Here is a 20,174-nt window from a genome sequence, read left to right as displayed (position 1 = left end):
TCCTGTATGTATGTCTGTGTGAGGGTATGGGATTCCCTGGAATTGGAGTTACAGTTGTGAACTGCCATCTAGGTGCTGGGAATTGAACCCAAGTCCCCCTGGGAGATTAGCCAGTGCTCTTAACCTCTGAGCCATCCCTCCAGCCCCGACCAGGGAAATTTCTAACATGAGTATATTATCATTTGGCGGAGGAAGAAAGGACGTCATATCGGAAGGGTAATGATAGCGACAAAGTTCTAGAAAACGGAACTATAAAAATGTGATGTTGACAGTATCGCTCTATGCTGTGCATGAGGCAGGGGGTTGTAACAAAACCGACACCTCTTCAAAAACAGAGACAGCTTCTCCGGTTTTTACTAGCCTGATGAGAGGGACCCCCACCCCCCGCCCCCAACAAAGCCCTCAGAGCAACTTCTGGTCTGTTACCAGTCTCCTGGAGGGCGATGGCCTAAGCAAGGACCTAACCTTGGTATAAACAAGCTTGTAAAACCAGCTAGAACACAGCAAGATGTCTGGAGCCCAGCTCTGTATATGATAAGTCTGAAACACTGAACAGGTCACCAATCTCTCGGAGCCTTAGCTTTTCCTTACAAAATAAGAATAAAACTAACCCAACTTCTCAGCCTTATAGAAGATGTCTCTAAAGCTCCTTGGTGTGTACAAACCCAGTATCTGGTACTTCACCCATCTCTGTCCTGTCTCAAACAAACAAAAAACACAAACACAAACAAAAACAAAAAAAACCCAAAACCACCACCACTACCAACAACAAAAAACAAAACCTCAAATAAATAATTAAAAATAAAATGAAGAGATTGGAAAAGGAAAGAAGGGGGCTGGAGAGATGGCTCAGTGGTTAAGAGCACCAACTGCTCTTCCAGAGGTCCTGAGTTCAATTTCCAGCAACCACATGGCGGCTCACAACCATCTGTAGTGGGATCCGATGCCTTCTTCTGGTGTGTACTCATATGAATAAAATAAATAAATCAAGAAAGAAAGAAAGAAAGAAAGAAAGAAAGAAAGAAAGAAAGAAAGAAAGAAAGAAAGAAAGAAAGAAAGAAAAGGAAAAGAGAAAGAAAGAAAGAAGGAAAAGAAATCCACACATTTCTGTGGTAGGTTTGTTTCTTAATCCAACAGTGGTTGTTTGTTATTATTGTTATTATTATTTTAGCTCAGGGGATCATTGTCAGATAGCCAGCAAGCATGCCCCCACTATATCACCCCCATCCCTTCTTTCCTGAGATGGCATCTCAGTCTGTAGTCTGTGTAGACCAGGCTGATCTCTCCATGGCCTCAAGCATCCCTAAATGGGAAGGGCTGGAATTACAGGCATAGGCCATCACCACGATTCAATGTTTTCTTTTTACTCAACCCTAGGTCTCCAGGCATCTTAAAACTCTCCCCTTAATTTTTGTCATCCTAGGAACTAATAGCACAGGGTCTACCTGGGGCCCACACAGCCTAGTGCTCTCAAATCTGTGGAAATGGAGGAGACACAAAGGGTAGACCGTGCTACCAGCCAGTGTTCCCATTGCACTGTTAACATGCCTAGCCGACTTTCTCCTTTCCAGGCTCTGCTTTAAAAGGTTTGCTACTTCCTATATGCATAAAAGCGTCTTGAGTTACATTTAAGGGGAAGATGGAAAACAATTTAGAGGTATACGGTCTGAATTCCTTACCTCAAAACTCCATGTGTGGAGTAGAATGGTGACTTCCAGACATGATGTGGCTGTCGGACTCTTGAACTGACAGTGGCTCAGATTACTTGCACAAGAGCTGAACACACTTGGGCTCCCTAATGTGTTGTTGTGGAAGAATAAAGAGCTCACTCAGGCTTGCTTCCCCAGTGAGGATCTGTACACAGTTAATGACGGATGAGAGGAGAGATATTTTCTTCAATGGTCTAGTTACTCGCCTATGCTCTTCCTAGCAACAGCCTTAGTTGCTGTGGGGAGACACCATGGACAAGGCAACTTAAAAGAAAGCATAATTAATTGTGGTCTTTTTCTAATTTCAGGGATTAGTCCATGATCATCATGTGGGAAACTATGGCAGCAGGCAGACAGGCAGGCAGACAGGCAGGCAGACAGGCAGGAGACTGCAGCAGTAGCTGACAGCTCACCTCACATCTGACCCAAAAGTTCTAGGCAGAAAGATGAGAGAGAGAGAGAGAGAGAGAGAGAGAGAGAGAGAGAGAGAGAGAGAGAGAGAGAGAGAGACTGAGCTTGGTTTTGAACACTCAAAGCCCACTTCTAGTGACACGCATCCTCCAACAAGGCCACACCTCCTAACCCTTCCCAAACACTTCCAATAACTGGGAACCAAACATTCAAATATATGAGCCTATGTGGCCACTCTCACTCAAGCCATCACAGAAACTCCTCTCTCTCTCTCTCTCTCTCTCTCTCTCTCTCTCTCTCTCTCTCTCTCTCTCTCTCTCTCTCTCTCTCTCTCTCTCTCTCTCTCTCTCATAGAATAGGGCTTAACAGAGAAGAGGAAAGTGATTCATGAGAAGAGGACAAGAGGGATGGATATGACAGAAATACGTTATGTTCCTGTAAGAAAATGCCACAGTGAAACCCGTTATTATGTATAATCAATATATGTGAATGCTATTTGTAAGCACAACCCTTCCTTTCCTTCCACATTTCAACTTTCTCTCATGCTCAGGACCCTAAATGCAGCCGTACTAACAAGCCAGGCGAGATGTGCCTCCTTGTGCGAAAATAGCAAGTCTGCAACTGCCTTGTTCTTGCCCTTTGGGCCCAAAGCAGGAGCAGCCGGGCCCACGTTTCTCTGAAATAGGTTTTTGGATATAAGGAGGTTTTTCCGTGGTTACTGCCTGCCTCCCCAGGCGCCAGGTGCCTCTTCTCCAACTTCGTCTCTTTGCCCAATGCCAGGCTTCTGCTCTCTTCAGTAGGGTTGACTATAAATGGTCATCAAGGGGAGGCAGCCAGAATGCCAAGAGCTATGAGCCTGACAGAACTTGTATATCGGCCTGACAGCTTCAATAGCCCAGAGTCTGTGAGGAATCCCAAATAGCCCTGGTTCCTTCCTTCTCAACCCCAGGCTGCCTGCCTGCCTCCTGGCCTTGTTTAAACAGGACAAGAGCAGGCTATGTTTGTACTCATAGGCCAGTGACCTTTCCCTAGTGTGGGGGAACAGGTCGGTCAGACTGCCTGGCCTGAATGTGAGCTGCTTCCTTGCCTATGAGTCTGTCTGACTTTAGAAACAGAACGGTAGGGTTTTCATTATCTGCTAAAAGTGAGACATGTTCACAGAGGATATGAACTTCTTGGATCAGAGGGTAGAGGTCATTATAATTTATATTATTGTGTGCCAGGCTTAGCGCTAAGTACTTTGGGAGTAATGAGAGTATAGCATTTGGCACAGAACTCGACACACAGGAAGTACTCATTAAGTGATAGCTACTATTATTGATAATCTTTTAAAAAATCTTTTTAAACTACTTAATTTAAATTTTTTAGATTTATTTAATTATTTTATGTGTGTGGGTATTTTGCTTACATGTATATATGTATGTATATTTGTATGTATGTGCACCACAGATATTCCCAGTACCTATGGGAAGTCAGCACAGGGAACAGGTGTTAGAGACAGTTGGGAGCCACTATATGGGTGCTGGAAATTGAATCCAGTTCCTCTGTAAGAACAGCATGAGTTCTTAACCACTGAGCAATCTCTCTAGCCTATGAGTTATTTATTTTTATTGTATGCATATGGGTGTTTTACATGTGTGTAAATCTGTACACCATGTGTTGAGGTAGCAGGAGGAGGCATGAAGAGGGTGCCGGATCCCCGGAACCGAAGGTTACAGTTGTCAACTGCTGTGTGAGTCCTGTGGAAGAGCAGCCTGTGCTCCTAACCGCGGAGCCATTCATTGTTCCAGTCCCACCAACAACACTGCTTTAAAATTTAAAAATGACACTTATTTATTGTGTGTGTGCATATGCACTTGTGTGCCGTGGTACTCATGGAGGTGAGAGGACAGCCTGCAGGAGTTGGCTCTCTTCTTTCTCCAGAAGGGCCCTGGGAATTGAACTCAGGTTGCAAGGCTTAGAGGCAAGCACCTTTACCCACTCAACTCTCTTGCCAACCCTCGTCAATAACCTTTTAAAATTTAACTTAATTAATTAATTACATTTTCGAGACAGAGTCTAACTATGTAGCCTAGGTGGCCTAAAGTTCGCTGAGATCTGCCAGACTGTGCCTCGCAAGTGCTGTTTAAAGGCAGGTGCTATTATGCCTGGTTCTCTCAAAAATAATCTTACAGATCATTCTATGAGGTTCCCCCCCTCCTTTTGTTTTTGGCAGCCAATACAAACACAGTGCTCTGAAAGCAGAACGTCCTGTTGTATCTTTAGGCTGTTTTTTTTTTTTTCCTGTGTATAGTTTTTTTTTTGTTGTTGTTGTTGTTGTTTTTTGTTTTTTTGGTATCTATATGCAAGTGTGTGTGCACATGTGCCTGCAGAGTCCAGAAGAGGGCATCAGAATCCCTGCAGCTGGGGTTAAAAGGCAGTGGTGCATGACGTGGGTGCTGGGATCTGAACTCAGCAAAAGCACTGCATGATTTTAACTGCTGAGCCATCTCTCCAGCCCTAGAAAGTCTTCTTTGTGAACTGACTGCAGGCTGCCAACTTGCTGAGATCAGCAGCAGTGAAGTCGGGGTTTGGGGAAGCTTTTTCCTTAGCAGCACCAGATCAGATCAGATAAACAGTTGAGCTGAATATGCAATCCCATTGCTCATTCCTTTGCCCCACCCCTTCCCACCCTACCCATGTTTACCGTGTGTCTTATGCACTTGTCTTAGAAAGCACCTGCAGAGAGGCAGGGCCACAATATGATTTGGAAGGAGCTGAAGCTTATACTGACACTGGGGCCAGGGCATCTTAGCTTCACTGGACAGCACCCACGGGCAGATGGACACTCTCTATCACAGTGGATTTGAAGGGCTTCCTTTGGGAGTTTTCTCTGAGATCTTTTCTTTCCAGAAGTGGAAATCACAATGCTGGTTGAGGCACTTGGCTCAGATGCAGAGCTGTTGGAATCTGGAACTTGGGGGCTGACTGCTTTTCTCCGTGTCACTCAGCTGCTCTGCACTGCCCTGAAAAGGCAGGGAAGACAGCTGGCCATCTGTCCATAGTCGGTACCCTCCCAAATTCACTCACTCACTCACTCACTCACTCATTCACTCACTCACTCACTCACTCTCTCTCTTTGTTTCCAAATTCTCTTCTTACAAGAGCCCTCTGGGATGAGCTCAGATCCCATGACACTTCCTTCTGCTTCTGCCTCATCTCTGTGAAATTTTCAAGGTTGCGAACTGCTAATTGTGTTCCCATTTACAATCCTCTGGTGTCGATGCTGGGCTGCCCTTTTTAACATCGTGTTGTTCTCTGATTTGTATGTTCCATTAGGCCAGGAGCCTTTTACGAACATAAAGTCTTGGGTCTCCTCATCTTCCAAACCTCCCACCCCTGCTATGCTCCTCCCCTGTGCCTCCTCCTCCCTAGGTTGTCAGAATCTAGTGTGTGTGACGCTTGCGCCCATGTGTGCTCTGGGATCAAGCATATGAGACGGTAATGGGGAAGTCCCATTAATATGAAGTCCCTTTAATATGAAGGCCCAGTATAAGAAAGCCATAGAAAGCATGGAAGGCTGACACTCCAAAAGACCATGTGTCTAATTCTCGCACTCTAAAATGAGCTGCTAGGTCCCTCCTAGGGAACACCCTTACATCGATGTGGCTCCCCAGACACAGCTGACTTTAGAGGTCCAGGGGAGGTACAAAGTGAAGGATGTTCTCTTTGGCTATGAGGGCCTCCGGGACTCCCAGGGGGAACCCACATGCCTCATATATATTTATGTGAACTTAAGATGCTAATGAGTGTTGCGGAGCCAAGCGCCCCACTGCGTTTTGTGAGCAATTGGGTATACTCTTAACATCAGCTTCTTTGTGTGCAGGGCTGTAGGTTCAAATTGCCGATTTGAGCTTAGAAGTGCAGCTGACATGGACACCTGCCAGGCCTACAGCAGCATCAGAGGGACACCAGCAGGAAGCAGAGCCGAATGCCTGGCTGAGATCAGTTTGTCCATCTCCCAGGGTCCAAGAGGCAGTGCCTGACATCTATTAGAGAGGGAGTTCTTGGACCCCGTTGCTAAGGGATTCCTGCCCCCACCACACATCCTTTCCAAGAATGGAATTCTGTAGAAGCCCCTCCCTAGCAGACCAGCTTTGTGAACCTACCCGCAAAGCCTCGCTGGAGCGTGAAAATCAGCCCTTCATTGTCACCTTATAGAGCATCTCCCTAGAGCTGCCTGATGCCACCTTGGTTCCAGGTCAGTGGCCACCTTCAGTCTGTTTGTCACCAGACAGTGACTCTGTGCCAGGCAGCAGGCATAGAGAGAAGAACGAGTCAAACTTTGTCCTCCCAAACATATGGCCGTGGGGACAGCCATTAGTTATGGTGTTTGTGGAAATGGAGCGATGAGCAAGAGTCTCTGTAAGGAAGTGCAGCAAACAGTAACCACCCTACTTGGGGCTGATGAGTAAGGTTCAGAGGAAGGCTAACTCCTAAGCTTAATATAAAAAGAGTGTGAGGGAGGCTTGATAGATGGCTCACTTGGTAAGGTTTCCAAGCATCCACATAAAAAGTAAAAAAAAGGTGCTGTCTTAGGGTTTCTATTCCTGTACAAACATCATAGCCAAGAAGCAAGTTGGAGAGGAAAGGGTTTATTCAGCTTACATTTTCACATTGTTGTTCACACTGAAAGAAGTCAGGACTGGAATTCAAGCAGGTCAGGGAGCAGGAGCTGATGCAGAGGCCATGGAGGGATGTTCTTTACTGGCTTGCTTCCCCTGGCTTGCTCAGCCTGCTCTCTTATAGAACCCAAGACTACCAGCCCAGAGATGGTCCCACCCACAAGGGGCCTTTCCCCCTTGATCACTAAGTGAGAAAATGCCTTACAGCTGGATCTCATGGAGCCATCTCCCCAACTGAAGTTTCTTTCTCTGTGATAACTCCAGCCTGTGTCAAGTTGACACCCCAAACCAGCCAGTACAGGTGCGTACCTTTAATCCAGAAAGCAGGGCAGTAAGAGGACCTGGAAGCTCACTGGCCAGCTACTCTAGCTTAATTTGTGAGCTCCAGGTTCAGTGAGAGACCTTGTCTCAAAAGATAAGTTAGAGAGCAATTGAGAAAGACACTGACATGGACTTCTGAACTACGTGGGAGGGTCTGCACTCACGCACACACCCACTCATGTGCGCATGCACGCACACATGGAGGCGTGCACAAGGGTAGGCAGAGGGAAGAAAGGGCATTCTCAGCAAAGGAAAACATTCTTGAAGAACAGCCTTGAAAGGTTCTGACTGGTGTGGTGAGCAGCAAGTACTGAGTAAGCCGGCACAGTACTCATAGCTTGGAGGCAACAGGTAGCTGAGGTCTGCATTGAGACCAGAGGCAGCCTGATTACTGCTCCCAAAGGACTTTGTTGTGTATGACACGTGGCACCCGGAAGGAAGGGTTAGCCCAGGGGAAGGAGGGTGGTTGTGGACTCTCGAATGAATTTCAAGCAAAAGAAAGCTATCTGGGGGTAGCACATAGACACACTAGGCAATTATTAAATAATAGGGGCAAAATAACAAAAGAATAATCAACTATATCCGTTCTTAATTTATGACTACACATTTCCTGCCAGTCTTTACATTTTTAAAGTGCTTTACATATCATATGAAGTAAGAGGTTTTCTTCATCTTTTTCAGCATTGATAGGCTAAACATCTTACCATACCTTCAGTCCTGTAGTATTATTAATCAATATTATACCCTGAGCAGTTACCCAAGTCATAGAATTTCTCTCTTACCTGTTTTCCTGGGCACATCCTACTCATGGCTTTGGATTCAGGACCGGCTGTCACCAAACCACTTTCCTATTTGGGGCCTTTCGGGTCAGGCTGGTATTTTGCATTATTGCTTTTTGTATATATACTTTTGGGTCAGGCAAGTTTTCTGTCTTTTACCATGCTGGAGATCCAACTGGGGGCCTCGTGCACAACTTCGTCTCACTACACCTCTGGCTGGGTGACTATTACATTAGATTGTGTCCTTAGCATAAGTTTCTAACAATCGAATCCTTGGGCCAAAATTATGAATGGTCTTTTTTTTAATTGCTGAGTCAAGCCTTTAAATTTTCCTTTAAGAGGTCTGTGTACTGATCGGCATCTCTCCCCTTGATGAATAAATTCATCCACATTCCCAGAGTGACAGTCTGTGACGGCCACCGGACTGTCTTCCCATCACCGTTCTGATGTCAGTTCTTCAGGGAACATGATCAACCCAACCCCCAAGCCCCTCCCACCCAACACCCCCCCACCACCACCACACACACCATTGTGGATCTGGGCCAGGAACATCCAGTTTGAAGAAGTATTTCCTCAAACTTCTTCAGAATCATTATCAATCGAGCAGGCATGCTTAGCAAATGTTCCCTCCTAGGGGCAGGGTGGTAGGTTTTGACTTCAGAATTAGCCTCATATCTGTAGAGGACACCTAGAGTCTCTCTATGGAGGACAAGTTACTGAGTGTTGGTTGCAGGCTGCTTCAAGGTGGAAGCCACCACATAGCTTCTGCAGGATCATCTGTGGGTCTAGCCTGCTCTGTCCATCTGTCTGTCTGTCTGTCTGTCTGTCTGTCTGTCTGTCTGTCTGTCTTTCAATTTTTTAGTTAGGGGGTAGGGTTGTCATGTGCACTCCCATTTGCCTGAAGAGGCCAGAGGTGTGGGAGTTAGAGTTACAGGTGACTCAGCCACCTGAATCAGTGCAGGGAGTCGAACTCAGCTCCTCTGGAAGAGCTACACATACTCTTCACACCTGAGCCATCTCTCTAGCTTCTTCAGCCTGTTCTTCACGTATCTTTATGTGAGCCAGACTACAACTTGATGCTAATGGTTTTACATGAGTGTGTCCACATGCATAAGGAGATGTGGAACGATCTTCCTTTCCTATGTGCCAAATGGAACTAGGAGGGAACCATCACATGCCTGGCTGGTGACATTTTAACATGCGGTCAGTCTCTCGTTTGGAGAGTTCTGTGACAAAGGGAGAGCACACGGGCGTGGCAGTCAGATGTACACGACTTCGAGACTGATCAAGCTTTGTGGCTTCTCAGAGCCTCAGCTTCCTCCTGCAACACATTGCAGGTCACAAACTGGCTTTACAGATATAAAAACTGAGGGCAGCGACAAGATACCTCCCTCAGATCACAGAGCTAATACACAGATGGCACCACCCTCCCCTGCCCCCTCTAGCATATGAAAATCCAAGCTTAGAATCTAAACCGCCCCCTCCCCCTTTTTTCAGTACTGAATGTTGAACCTAGGGCCTCTTACATGCTTGGCAAGCACTCTAACCACTGACCCACACTCCCCGCCTAGCATGTACACATCTATGAAGCTTCAGCTTCTCACGGGAAATACAGGTCAAAGCCTGCCGTCTGCCATTCTTTTTATGCATATTTGCATGTTTTCTGTACCACGTATGCAGCCTCATATGACCTCCCACTGGCCCCACTTCAGTGACAAAAAGTAGTTAGACACTTTTTTTCCCCCATAGTATGTATAATAGGAAATTGTGATTGCTTTCATCTTTTCTATTAACAGAAGTAAGATGGCCAACCGGAAGGGATGCTGTTGGCCAAGATGGTCTGGACAAACCACATCCCACTCTGAATCTGCTCCTTTTTCTTCTGTATGCAACAGTGCTCTCTCCTGAAATGTGATATTTCATATCCCTGACATTGGGTCTCCTTGAGCGGTTTTGGTAAGGACTAAAAAAAATAAACATAGTCTCCCACTTGCCTCCTCTTCCGGAAGAGGTGTCTGGTCTCCGGGGAGACTTTGCAATACACAACCCCCCCCCCTTGTGCTTGTGTCCTCTGAAGAACGCCCGCCCGTTTGGCTACAGACAGCACTCAAAGCCTTTAGAGCCTCTTTCTGTTTAAGTCTCTTTTAATCCAGAACGTAGGGAAATGTTTAGGATTTTTTTTAGAAGGTTCTTGAGAGTTATTTGATCCATACCTCCTTACTCAGTCCCACATTTCCCCCCTTGGCTGGAGCCATCTGGTTTGGTGCCATTGAGAAATCTGAGAGTGGGATGCTCCCTTTTTCAAAGTACAGGCAGGAGAAGGGGGCACTCTTTCTTGCTTTTCTATCTCTTCAGTTTCCAGGCCTCACAAAGGAGGTTGGAAGCATTCTGCAGTGGCTGGACTCTGATTTGCCTAGGGGGTATTACGTTTGTCAACAAAGGCTGCAAGCACAGTGAGCCTTCTGGGAGCAGAACTTGACGGGCCACATACATCAAAGAGAACTTCAAAGGGAGTCATTTGTCATTTGGGTCCAGAATAAGTTACTCTGAAGGGTCACATCCTGGTTTCTGTCTTCAGGTGGAAGATGTGAAGTTACCTAAGAAGGATCCTTTAGTGATCCTGACAGGATGGTGTAAACTGCAGCGGCTGGACCAGAGTGAAAGCTCTCATAGCATCCCAGGGAAGAAAAACAGACAGTACACACATGTAAAGGGAAAGACTGTCAATAAACGACTTAGAATGGTGCCTAGCATATAGTAAGCACTTAATAAATGCTAGCCATTGTAAACAGAAAGCTGACAATATATGGCCAGCTGCCTTTTTATGCTGGTTGAAATGCCACTTCTTTTAAGGAATGAATTTAATAAAAGAATGATGATTTGTGTGTGTGTGTTTTTTTAAAGTTTATTTGCATTGGTGTTCTGCCTCCGCATTTGTCTGTGTGAGGGTGTCAGATCCCCTGGAACTGGAATTATAGACAGTTGTGAACTGCCAGGTGGGTGCTGGGATTTGAACCTGGGTCTTGGAAAAGCAACCAGTGATCTTAACCACTGACCCATCTCTCCAGCCCCCTCTCATTTGTGGTTTTGTTTACATCTATAGCTAGTAATAGAGTAACAGTTAAGTTTCCGGTTTTCTACATTTTAATTTACTATTTTTGTTTTTCGAGGCAGGGTTTCTCTGTGTAGCTCTAGTTATCCTAGAACTCGCCCTGTAGACTAGGCTGGCCTTGAGCTCGGAGATCTGCCTGCCTCTGCCTCCTGAGTGCTGGAATTAAAGGTGTGCACGACCGCACCCAGCATTGCACTCACATTTGTTTCTCTGCAACGTTATTTCCACGCAAACTTCATGGATCCTGAAATGTAAGTCTGAGAAACACTAACCCAGGCACTGTACTTCACTCAGTATCTACATTCCTTTTTAAGTAACATAAGACTGTGTGGGTCTTTAAACATGTATTCACAAGGAATGGATATGTCAGGGAGGCGACAGAGACACTGGTGGCTAGGAAGCTAGTATTCTGTGGAGATCTGTCCTACGCAAAGACAGAATCAACGGGATCCCAGCTGCTCAGATCCTCCCCCCATCTCCCCTCTCATTCTCCGTGTCTGTTTCTCTTGCCCCCTTAGCACCTATAGGATGGGGAGAGAGGGAAGCTGCATCCCCCCCAAAAGCAGCCCCACCAGCAGCCAGGCTCATCAAGCTGACTAAACTGTTAGAGAGAAGACATCGTAAGCACCTTCTTCTCTCTCTCTCTCTCTCTCTCTCTCTCTCTCTCTCTCTCACACACACACACACACACACACACACACACACGAGAATCACTGTTGTGTGTCATATAGCTGCTTGTGGCAAGTTTATGAGACTCTAAGGTCAAGCCCTTCCTTGAGGCTGAGGACACTGGGCTTGGGCCATTCACTTGTTCCATGTTACACTGAGCACTGAGTGTCAGACACTTTGGGGGTGCAGAGCGGAATGAGATCAGCAACTGCACCCTCGGAGAGCTCCCTGCCCAGCAGGTGAAAAAAAAAAAAAAAAAAAAAGCTTGAGCGAATAGCTACTTCTGAAATGCCTGCTTTTGGCAGGGCAGTGAGGGAACCCCAAGGGTAAAGATCACATCTCGCCACTTAAGCTATCTTAGAGCAAACCTGAGTTTTGAATCCAGTCATCCATTGAAATCATCAATGTTGTAGGGTGTTTTCCTCTTCTTTTGGTGTAACTCGTATTTGGGGTTTGAAGTGAGGGGAATGGGCATAGGATAGGGTGGGAAGCACACACCCACCCTATACCCCCATGCTGTGGAATGCTGTCTGCTGCACATATAACACATCTGTGGCCGTCATCATCAAACTCAGGGGGCCCACATAAGATTTAGCCTACAAATATTCCCTTGGAGAAGGAGGAAGGGGAGAATAGCAGGTTTCATCTAAGACTCCAGCCAGTCCTCCTCCACGGGACTGCATGCAATTCTGTTCCAGGTAGAGTGTGAACTGAAATGGAGACTCTGTCTATGCCATTTTAAAGGGTCCTCATCTATGCTGGGGGGTGGGGGGTGGGCTATGCTGCTCAGTGACTCATCTGTTTGGGGACTCATCTACTTTCCTGTATTGTAGCCTTCCACCCAAACTCCTATAAGTAAGTACAATAATGTCATTCATTCACGAAGCTAGACTTGAGTGGAATCTTTTCTTTGGTCTGTCACTGGGGCCATATCTCAGATAAGCAGACATTTGTCCACATCTCGCTAGGACAAATGACACAATACACCACTGGGTATCTTCTGGGAGGCCTTGATGTGTCCAGGTACATTAAATGAAGGTTGTCTCTGCTTATTCGATTGTTGATTGTTATCCTGGCAGGGAGCTGAGTACTAGCCAGATCTTGGTATTGTTATTCTGAGGCCTATCACTGGCCTCGTATTTTGCCAACAGTTACCTTCCTCACTTGCCGGTTTTCTTAATAAAGATATGATGGCGTATAGCTAGGCAGGATGTGGAGGGAGGAACTTTTAGGCAGAGAAATGGTCTCTGGAGAGGAAAATAGAAGTAGGGCTCACCAGCACGTCATGGAGAGAAACCGGAACTGACAGAGAGGTAAAGAGGAAATCCATGTGATGGGACCGAAGGCTAGAATAGTCAAGTCAACTTAGATTGAACTAGCTGAGAGTCTACCCAGCTAAAGACCTAAGCTGTAATAAATATTAATAAGTCTCTGTGTCATTTAACTGCTGTCAGGGCCAGAAAGTCCTGCTGTATTACACAGTGAGTTCCAGCACAGCCAGAAATACAGAGTGAGACCCTGTCTCATAAAACAAGCAAAATGGGAGCTGGAGAGATGGCTCAGCGGTTAAGAGCACTGACTGCTCTTCCTAAGGTTCTGAGTTCAAATCCCAGGAACCACATGGTGGCTCATAACCATCCATAATGAGATCTGATGCCCTCTTCTGGTGTGTCTGAAGACAGCTACAGTGTCTTACATATAACAATAAATAAATCTTTTAAAAAAAAAACAACAGGATTGCCTTAAAAACAACAACAACAACAACAACAACAACAAGCAAAACAAAACAAAAACCTTAAAAGGATTTTGGGTAGAAGGATGTGAGGCCAGTGTGAAAGACAGAGAACATGGCTTCAGAAGCTTCCTAGCCTGGCTCACTGCGCACGTCACCCAATCTACTCTGTGCCTCAGTCTCCATATCTGTTAAAGGTCCATGGGCACCACATACTTCAGGGAGATGTTGTTTTACTTGAGGTGACGACATGCATATGAACCCAGCAGGCATAGGGTCTGTCATAGATGAATGTTTAAAATCTCTCTTCTCTTGCAAGGTGGTAAATCTCTGCAGCCTCAGTCAGTGGCAGGAAGGGAGATCCCCATACTCTGAGAACAAAGTCAGTCCTCATGCTGAGAGCTGTCTTAAGAAGGACTGTTGAGGATTGTTCCTCTGTGTGCTCGAATGGAGGGCAGAGGACCAAGTCCCTGAAAGTTGGAAAAGTTTTCAGCAAGGCTACATTTGACATGCATCAGTGAGACAGACAGACAGACAGACAGACAGCCTGGATTCCTGTCCTCACACTGTAGCTCACTTGCTCTATAGCTTCTCAAGAACTAACCCTTCACCCATCAGATGGGATCCCAATGGTATCTACTTGAGATAGGTGTGCTGTGAGCATCCCGTGAGATGATACATTGAGAGCCTTGCAGGCTTAGCTAATGACGTTTCAGTTCTGAACTCCATTGGTATGAGCCCTGCAGACAGGAGCACAAGTGTGCCTACCAAGATACATGGAGAATTTCTGTCAGACACTGCTCTAAGCTCTGAGGGGTGGAGAGGAAAAGATGAAGTCCAGGCTGTGGTAGAAACAGACACTAGACAAATGTGCCTCACTACAGACAGGTGTTTGTGGGTTCTCCCTCCCCAATGGAGTTCCCATGTTGCAATCTCAGCTCTGTGTGTCTCTGCAAGACACTTGGAAGGTACTTAGGTCCTGAGGGGTGCAGTGCGGATGCAAGAGAAAACAGCTTTTATAAGTATAGCCAGGTAAAGTGACAGTGATGTCTAAGCAAACAGGCATTCTGGTTAGACTGCAGAGGGAGTTCAGGAAAGGTCTCGGTGAGGCAATATGCGCCCTCAAACCTGAAAGGCAGAGGGCCAATCTCGAAACCATCTGGGCAAAGAAGATTCTTGGAAAGGGGAGTGGAGCAGAGACCCTGAGGCAGAAGCCACTGTGGCATCATTGCGGGCAGAGGTCTTAGCAGGCTTGGACGGCCCAGGATGGGGAACCTGGGAGATGGCTAGACTCTATTCTCAGTGAAGGGACGTCTCAGAGAGCAAAGGCAGAATAGAGGCTGGGGTGCTACCGGAGTTTAGGCGACAGGGGCCATGGCTCAAACGTCATCTGCAAACGCCTTGGCTCTCGCCTGGAGTGGAAAAGCCAGGAGAAGCCATTGGTCTTTGGCTTTCCTGTAAAAGAACACTCCAGAGCTCTGCAGCTGCAGTGTGGAAAAGAACCCAGAAATTCTCACTTCCAGTCTTTGTCCCTCCAGAATGGTCACAGACACCCAGAATGAGAGTCCCCTCTGGCTCAGTCAGTTTCCATTGCCATAACAAAATAGTAATGCTGGCTAATGTATAATCAAAAGATGTTTATTAATAAGTGAATATCCTGGAAATCTAAGGTTGAGCAGGTTTTCTGGTTATGGTCTCATGGCAGGATGTAACGTGGAAGGAATTAAATGCAAGAGAGAACACTTCGTGACAGAGGAAGCAGGGTCACTCATAACTACAGGAATTATCCAGGGTCCCTCAGTAACTCCCTCTCCTTCCCCATCTCTCCTTCCTTCCCTCCCTCCCTCCTTTCCTTTCAAGGACAGCAGCCATTAAAAGTCTCATCACCTCTGAAAATCACCACACAAGGGACCAAGCATCTAGCACCTGAAGCTTTGTGGAGAAACCACATCTATACCACAGTCTACTAATGTTTCCAACACTGGCTGAGGTGCCCCCCAAGCCTGTGAACTACAAATATGTACTATTTCCAGAGTGAGACAGACCAAGATGTCACAACAGCCTCCACCTCCCACATGTCCTCCCCTCCACCCTCTGCTCCAGGCTCTCTGAAACTCCATGCTCCACCCTGTACCCTGCCACCCTCACCACTCCCACCCTGCACCCGGCCTCGGTGCAGTGCTCTTGTGCAACTGTGCTTCCTCCACTACATATCCTTGTTGTTCTGCTAGCCAAGAATCTTCCATCTTCCCAACCATCCTTTTGTAGAACTCCTGTTTCCCCACCTTGTCTGCGGCAAACATTTTAGCCCCGTCGCCATTTTCTTTCTCCTCTGTCAACCTGGTCCCCTGACCCCACTGAAATGAGCAGAGTCGTGAGTCATGTGTGGTTCTATATCCACCCACGGAACCAAACTCAGGGAGTTGCTCCTTGATTGGAAAACGTCTCTTCTCAGAAGTTCCACCTCCAGCCAAAGACAAACAGCACACAGGAAGAAAGTTGTCAAGAAAACCAAAGTGAGGTCAGAGATGTTCTCCCTCCTACGGAAGAGGTGACAGCTTGATGTCTTGGTGCCAGGGTAGGACTCAGAGCACTGCAAAGATCAGCTTGACTGCATGATAAACACATCTATCTTGGAGCCTGCCAGTCATCCCCCTGTCCCCACCCGAGCTGTCCTCCTTTCTAGCTGCCCACCGAGCATGTGACTTGGAATCAGAGAGAAGGTTGACACGTGTGGGTTGTCGCTTGTTTTAGTTTAAGCCAGCTCTGCAGTACCAGAAATATAAATGTCTTTGCCCACCTTTGCTTGGAATCTGTTAGGCTAACACCTGATTGTTTGGGAGCAAAGAAAAAGGAAAGATGAACAAGAGTCAGAGAGAGGGCTCAGTAGGTAAAGGTGCTTGCTATAAGGCCTGAAGACATGTGTCTGATACCCCGGACCCAGAGGGTAGAAGGAGAGAATGCAGCTCTACAGGGTGTCCTCTGACCTCGTATTGCTCTCTCTAGCGTGCCCCATAGCATATACACACAGTAAAGACATAAGTGGTTTTGTTTCTTCTGAGATGAGCATAAGAGGGCACTTGCTATCCCCGTGGAAAGCTTGACCATGTTTGGTCAGAACCCAGAGACATTATTAAAGCCCTTCACCTAGAGCCCAATTCTTCAGCTCTGTTTATACCCACGTCAGGTAATCACCCGGGGCGAGGGGTGGAGAACAGGCTGGCTCCTCCTTGATAGCTTGTTTCTTGTTCTAATGGAGCCAGACATGCTGTAAACAGGAACACATGTAGGCTTGGGCAGTTCTTTCAGAGCCTCGTGACTCTATCAATTAATAGTGACTAGGCTCCACTACTTCCCAAGCATGGCTCCTATGGGGCTTATTTTCCCATCCCTAAGCCTGCTGTATACACTGCTCATCTGCTGTCAGCTGTCATGGTCCAGCCTCTACCAGCAATGGATGCTGACACTACGTGCCTCAAGGTGTTTTCACAAGAATCACAAGAGCAAATGAGGGAACGTGCACGTTCTTCAAGCCCCACCCAGCTTTTGGGGATGACTACCTGACTAGTGTCTCTTCTTGCTCTGCTTCAGTGAAACCCTGGGAGGATTAGTGACAAGTGAGGAAGGACCCACCAAAGCAGGAGAGGAAGGGACTGGGAAAATGGCTAAGTGAACAAAGTACTTGCTGGGCAAGCATGGGGATCGGAGTTTGGATTCCCAACACGCAGCTGAAATCTGGCTGTTGCCACAGGCATCTGTAATCCCAGTGCTGAGGACGGAGATGGGTGGTCTTGAGGGGGGGGCTGCCTAGCCCCAAATAGCTTCACATTTGGGGAAGGTCTTGTCATCAAAATTGAGGTGGAGAGTGAGAGGGGAAGGCATCCCGGCATCAACTTCTGGCTGCCATATATGATGAATAGGAACACACACATACCTCCTAACACACATATGCACACACAGACATAATGTGCATGCATGGGCATGGACATGTGTGTGAGCACGTGCGTGCACAGACAGACAGACAGGCAGACAGGCACACGCAGAATGAAGAGCAGAGGGGGACAGGGTTGGGGAGGCGGCGGAGGAAGAGGGCCCTAAGTTCTACACACTAGGGAACTGGCTAGGAGCTTATGATCTACCCTTTGTCCACTTGGCCTACAGGACCTTTGTTCAGCATCTAAAATGGACAAAACAGGAGCAAGTCAGCACTGCTGGGTTGGCCTTGCCCACTATAGATACCATTGGGAGGAGAAGCCACATGCCCTGAAAGTTATTAAATGGAAATAAACCACTTGGAAGGGCTGAACTGCTCCTGGCTCTGGAGTCAAGCGGCAAGAAAAGACTATGATAGGAAGCCTCCCCTCTCTTACACCCGCTCACTGCAACCTCCAGCCCATCCCTTCCGGAGTCAGTGCGGTTCAGGATGCTCTGAAGACTGCGAGGCCTTCGAGACTGGTCAGAGGAGCACCTCTCCCTACAGATGTACTTTCCATCTTTGTTCAGCATCTTCATTATCCTTTCCTCTCTGGGGCCTTTCTGATGACAAAGAGACTCTTGGGAGAGGGAACATCCTGCCTTTCCTAAGCTTGGTCTTCCCCATTCATTAATGTGTTTCTTCATTTCGGCTCCACGCATCCCCAAGTCTCTAACATGAGCCAGTGACCCACATGACTACAGAGGAAAGAGCCTGGAAGCTACTACAATGTAATGCAAAGTACTGGGAAGGAATGAATGAGATACTTCTAGGGCACAGAGCTCTCCGCTAAGGGCGTCTGGGTATATGGCAAAGAGGCTAGAAGGGCATCAAGGTGGAGGTCTCTATGAGCAACGTGTAGGACCCAAGACAAAGTCACATGATGAACTTAGGACCCTTAGGGGTAGGTCCCCTGCAGGGACCTGCTTCAGGATTGTATGTACAAAGTAGGTGAACTTCATAGATCTCTCCTCCCGCTCTTTGTCCCTCCTCCAAGAGCAGGTCATTTGGGGCCTGAAGAGAGAGGGACAAGAAGATGACAAAGTTACTGTGGTAGTGTGTTCAGAGGACTTGGACTCTTCGGGGCCAAGGGAATTTCAGAGCTCTGGGAACAGGGTATGCGAGATGGTGAAGCAGAAAGGCGGCTGTGGTGCTGTGGCCTGGTTTCTGGGAAGCAGGGCAAAGCCTGCTGCCCCTGGCTGTTGGCTGAAGGATGGAAGATAGAACTCACCCCCCAGAGGAAGGCAGATGGAGACTGGGCCTCAGAGAACAACCCAGACTCCAGCAGCCTGGCTCCAGAAAGGGTGCAGAGTGGGAATTCGAGGCCTGTAGGAATCTGGGACACCAGCCTTGTTGTCTTTTGTAGGAAGGAAAATCACACTTTGCTCCTTGGGTCAATGGAAAAAAAAAAAAAAGCAGGTTTTTCTTCTCACCTTGCGGTTTTCCTGTCTCCTCCCAAACTTAAAAAAGGAAATCTAATTCAGCGCGTCTTGGATCTGATTGTTGGGCTCATTGGAGTCTAATTTTGGTGAGTACATGACCAGCTGAGAACAAAGGAATTTCAGGTTTGTGGGAGGCCAGACCCCAGACTGCCCTGTCTCTGTGTTAGTCAGCTGTGCGTTGTGTAAGGAAAGAGATGACGAATGATACAATGATGATCCTAAGAGCAGATCTAGTCAGATGTTAGCCATCTTATTCATACAAGTGTGATGTATGACGTTTAAACAGAGATAGAATTGCCAGTCGTGTAGCACAGGTTACCCAAGCTGCCTCTTCATTCTCCTCCCTCCCACCCTCTTTCCCCTCCCCCATCTCTCCTTCCACATCTCTCTCTCTCTTCCCCTCCCATCTCTGTGTGTATGAGGGGAGGCATACATGCACAGATATGTGAAGGCCAGACATCAACCTCAGGTGTCTTTGCTCTCTCATTCTCCCTCCTACTTCTTGAGATCGGTCTATCATTGGACCATTTGTTTGGGATAGCTGGGGAGCTGTGAGGAGCCACCTGTTTCTCCTTTCCGGCACCACAGTTTCAGAAGTGTACTTCTGGGCTCTGACGTGGGTGCTGGGGATCCATACTAAGTGCCCCATGCTTGGAGAGTCACCTTCCCAGCCCTGCCTCTCTGTCCTTGTCCTTCCATAGCAACCCCGAAGCAGAATGTAAAGGTCCACCACGTGAACTCAGGCAGTACAATGTAGAGCACCTGACTTCCTGCCTCAGTTTCTAAGGGCAGAAAAGAACAACCAGCTCAGAGGTTGCTATGCAGCAGACTACCTGCATGAAGCGCTGGCATGAGTGGCTAGTGACAGTAGCTACTCAACAAAGCATTACTCGATGGTGAGAACAGAAATGAATCAGCTGGGCCATTCCACGCAGACAGGCACTAGGGAGCATGCGGAAGAGGGCACGGGAAAAGATTTTCAGGCTGTGTTCCTGTTTCAGGGACCTGCAGACAGTAAGCTAAGCAGCCAAGGAAGGGCCATCTTGACCACAGCTACATAACACACAAAATTGTTCTCCCAGAGAAACTGCAGACAGATGGAGTACAGATGGGGCTATGAGCCTTGTGAGGCCCTAAAGGACAATAATATTCCCCAAAGGACTAGGGACTTGCTAGTGGAATAAGGGACCAGCAGTGGCCACTGCAGACAGGCTCGAATGGCATGGTGTCAGCTTACTTCAAGCAGGCTGCCCACCAAAATACCCCATGTGCCGACGATCTCTGTGCAAAGACAGTCATGATAATGACAACTGACAATCGTTAACTGCTGATTATATAGCAGGCAGGGAGCTAAAACTTGAA

General features: G+C 47.3%; 1 protein-coding gene across 3 annotated transcripts in view; it reads right to left on the bottom strand.

The window, feature by feature from the left end:
- Clmp (CXADR-like membrane protein) overlaps positions 1-20,174 on the bottom strand; it is a 103,431-nt gene that overhangs the window by 70,665 nt on the left and 12,592 nt on the right. Inside the window, exon 1 of one of the 3 annotated variants that reach the window (XM_006510602.4) lies at positions 4,807-4,924. The exons of the other annotated variants lie outside the window; for them this stretch is intronic. Within the exon in view, the coding sequence (XP_006510665.1) occupies positions 4,807-4,909 (103 nt within the window). The 5' untranslated portion in view covers positions 4,910-4,924. Of the gene's footprint in view, positions 1-4,806; positions 4,925-20,174 lie in introns of those variants that run through there. 3 annotated transcript variants of the gene reach the window in all.

The sequence above is a fragment of the Mus musculus genome, chromosome 9 (genome assembly GCF_000001635.26).
Source record: "Mus musculus strain C57BL/6J chromosome 9, GRCm38.p6 C57BL/6J".
Classification (NCBI taxonomy): domain Eukaryota; kingdom Metazoa; phylum Chordata; class Mammalia; order Rodentia; family Muridae; genus Mus; species Mus musculus.
This window is presented reverse-complemented; position numbering and strand designations above follow the sequence as displayed.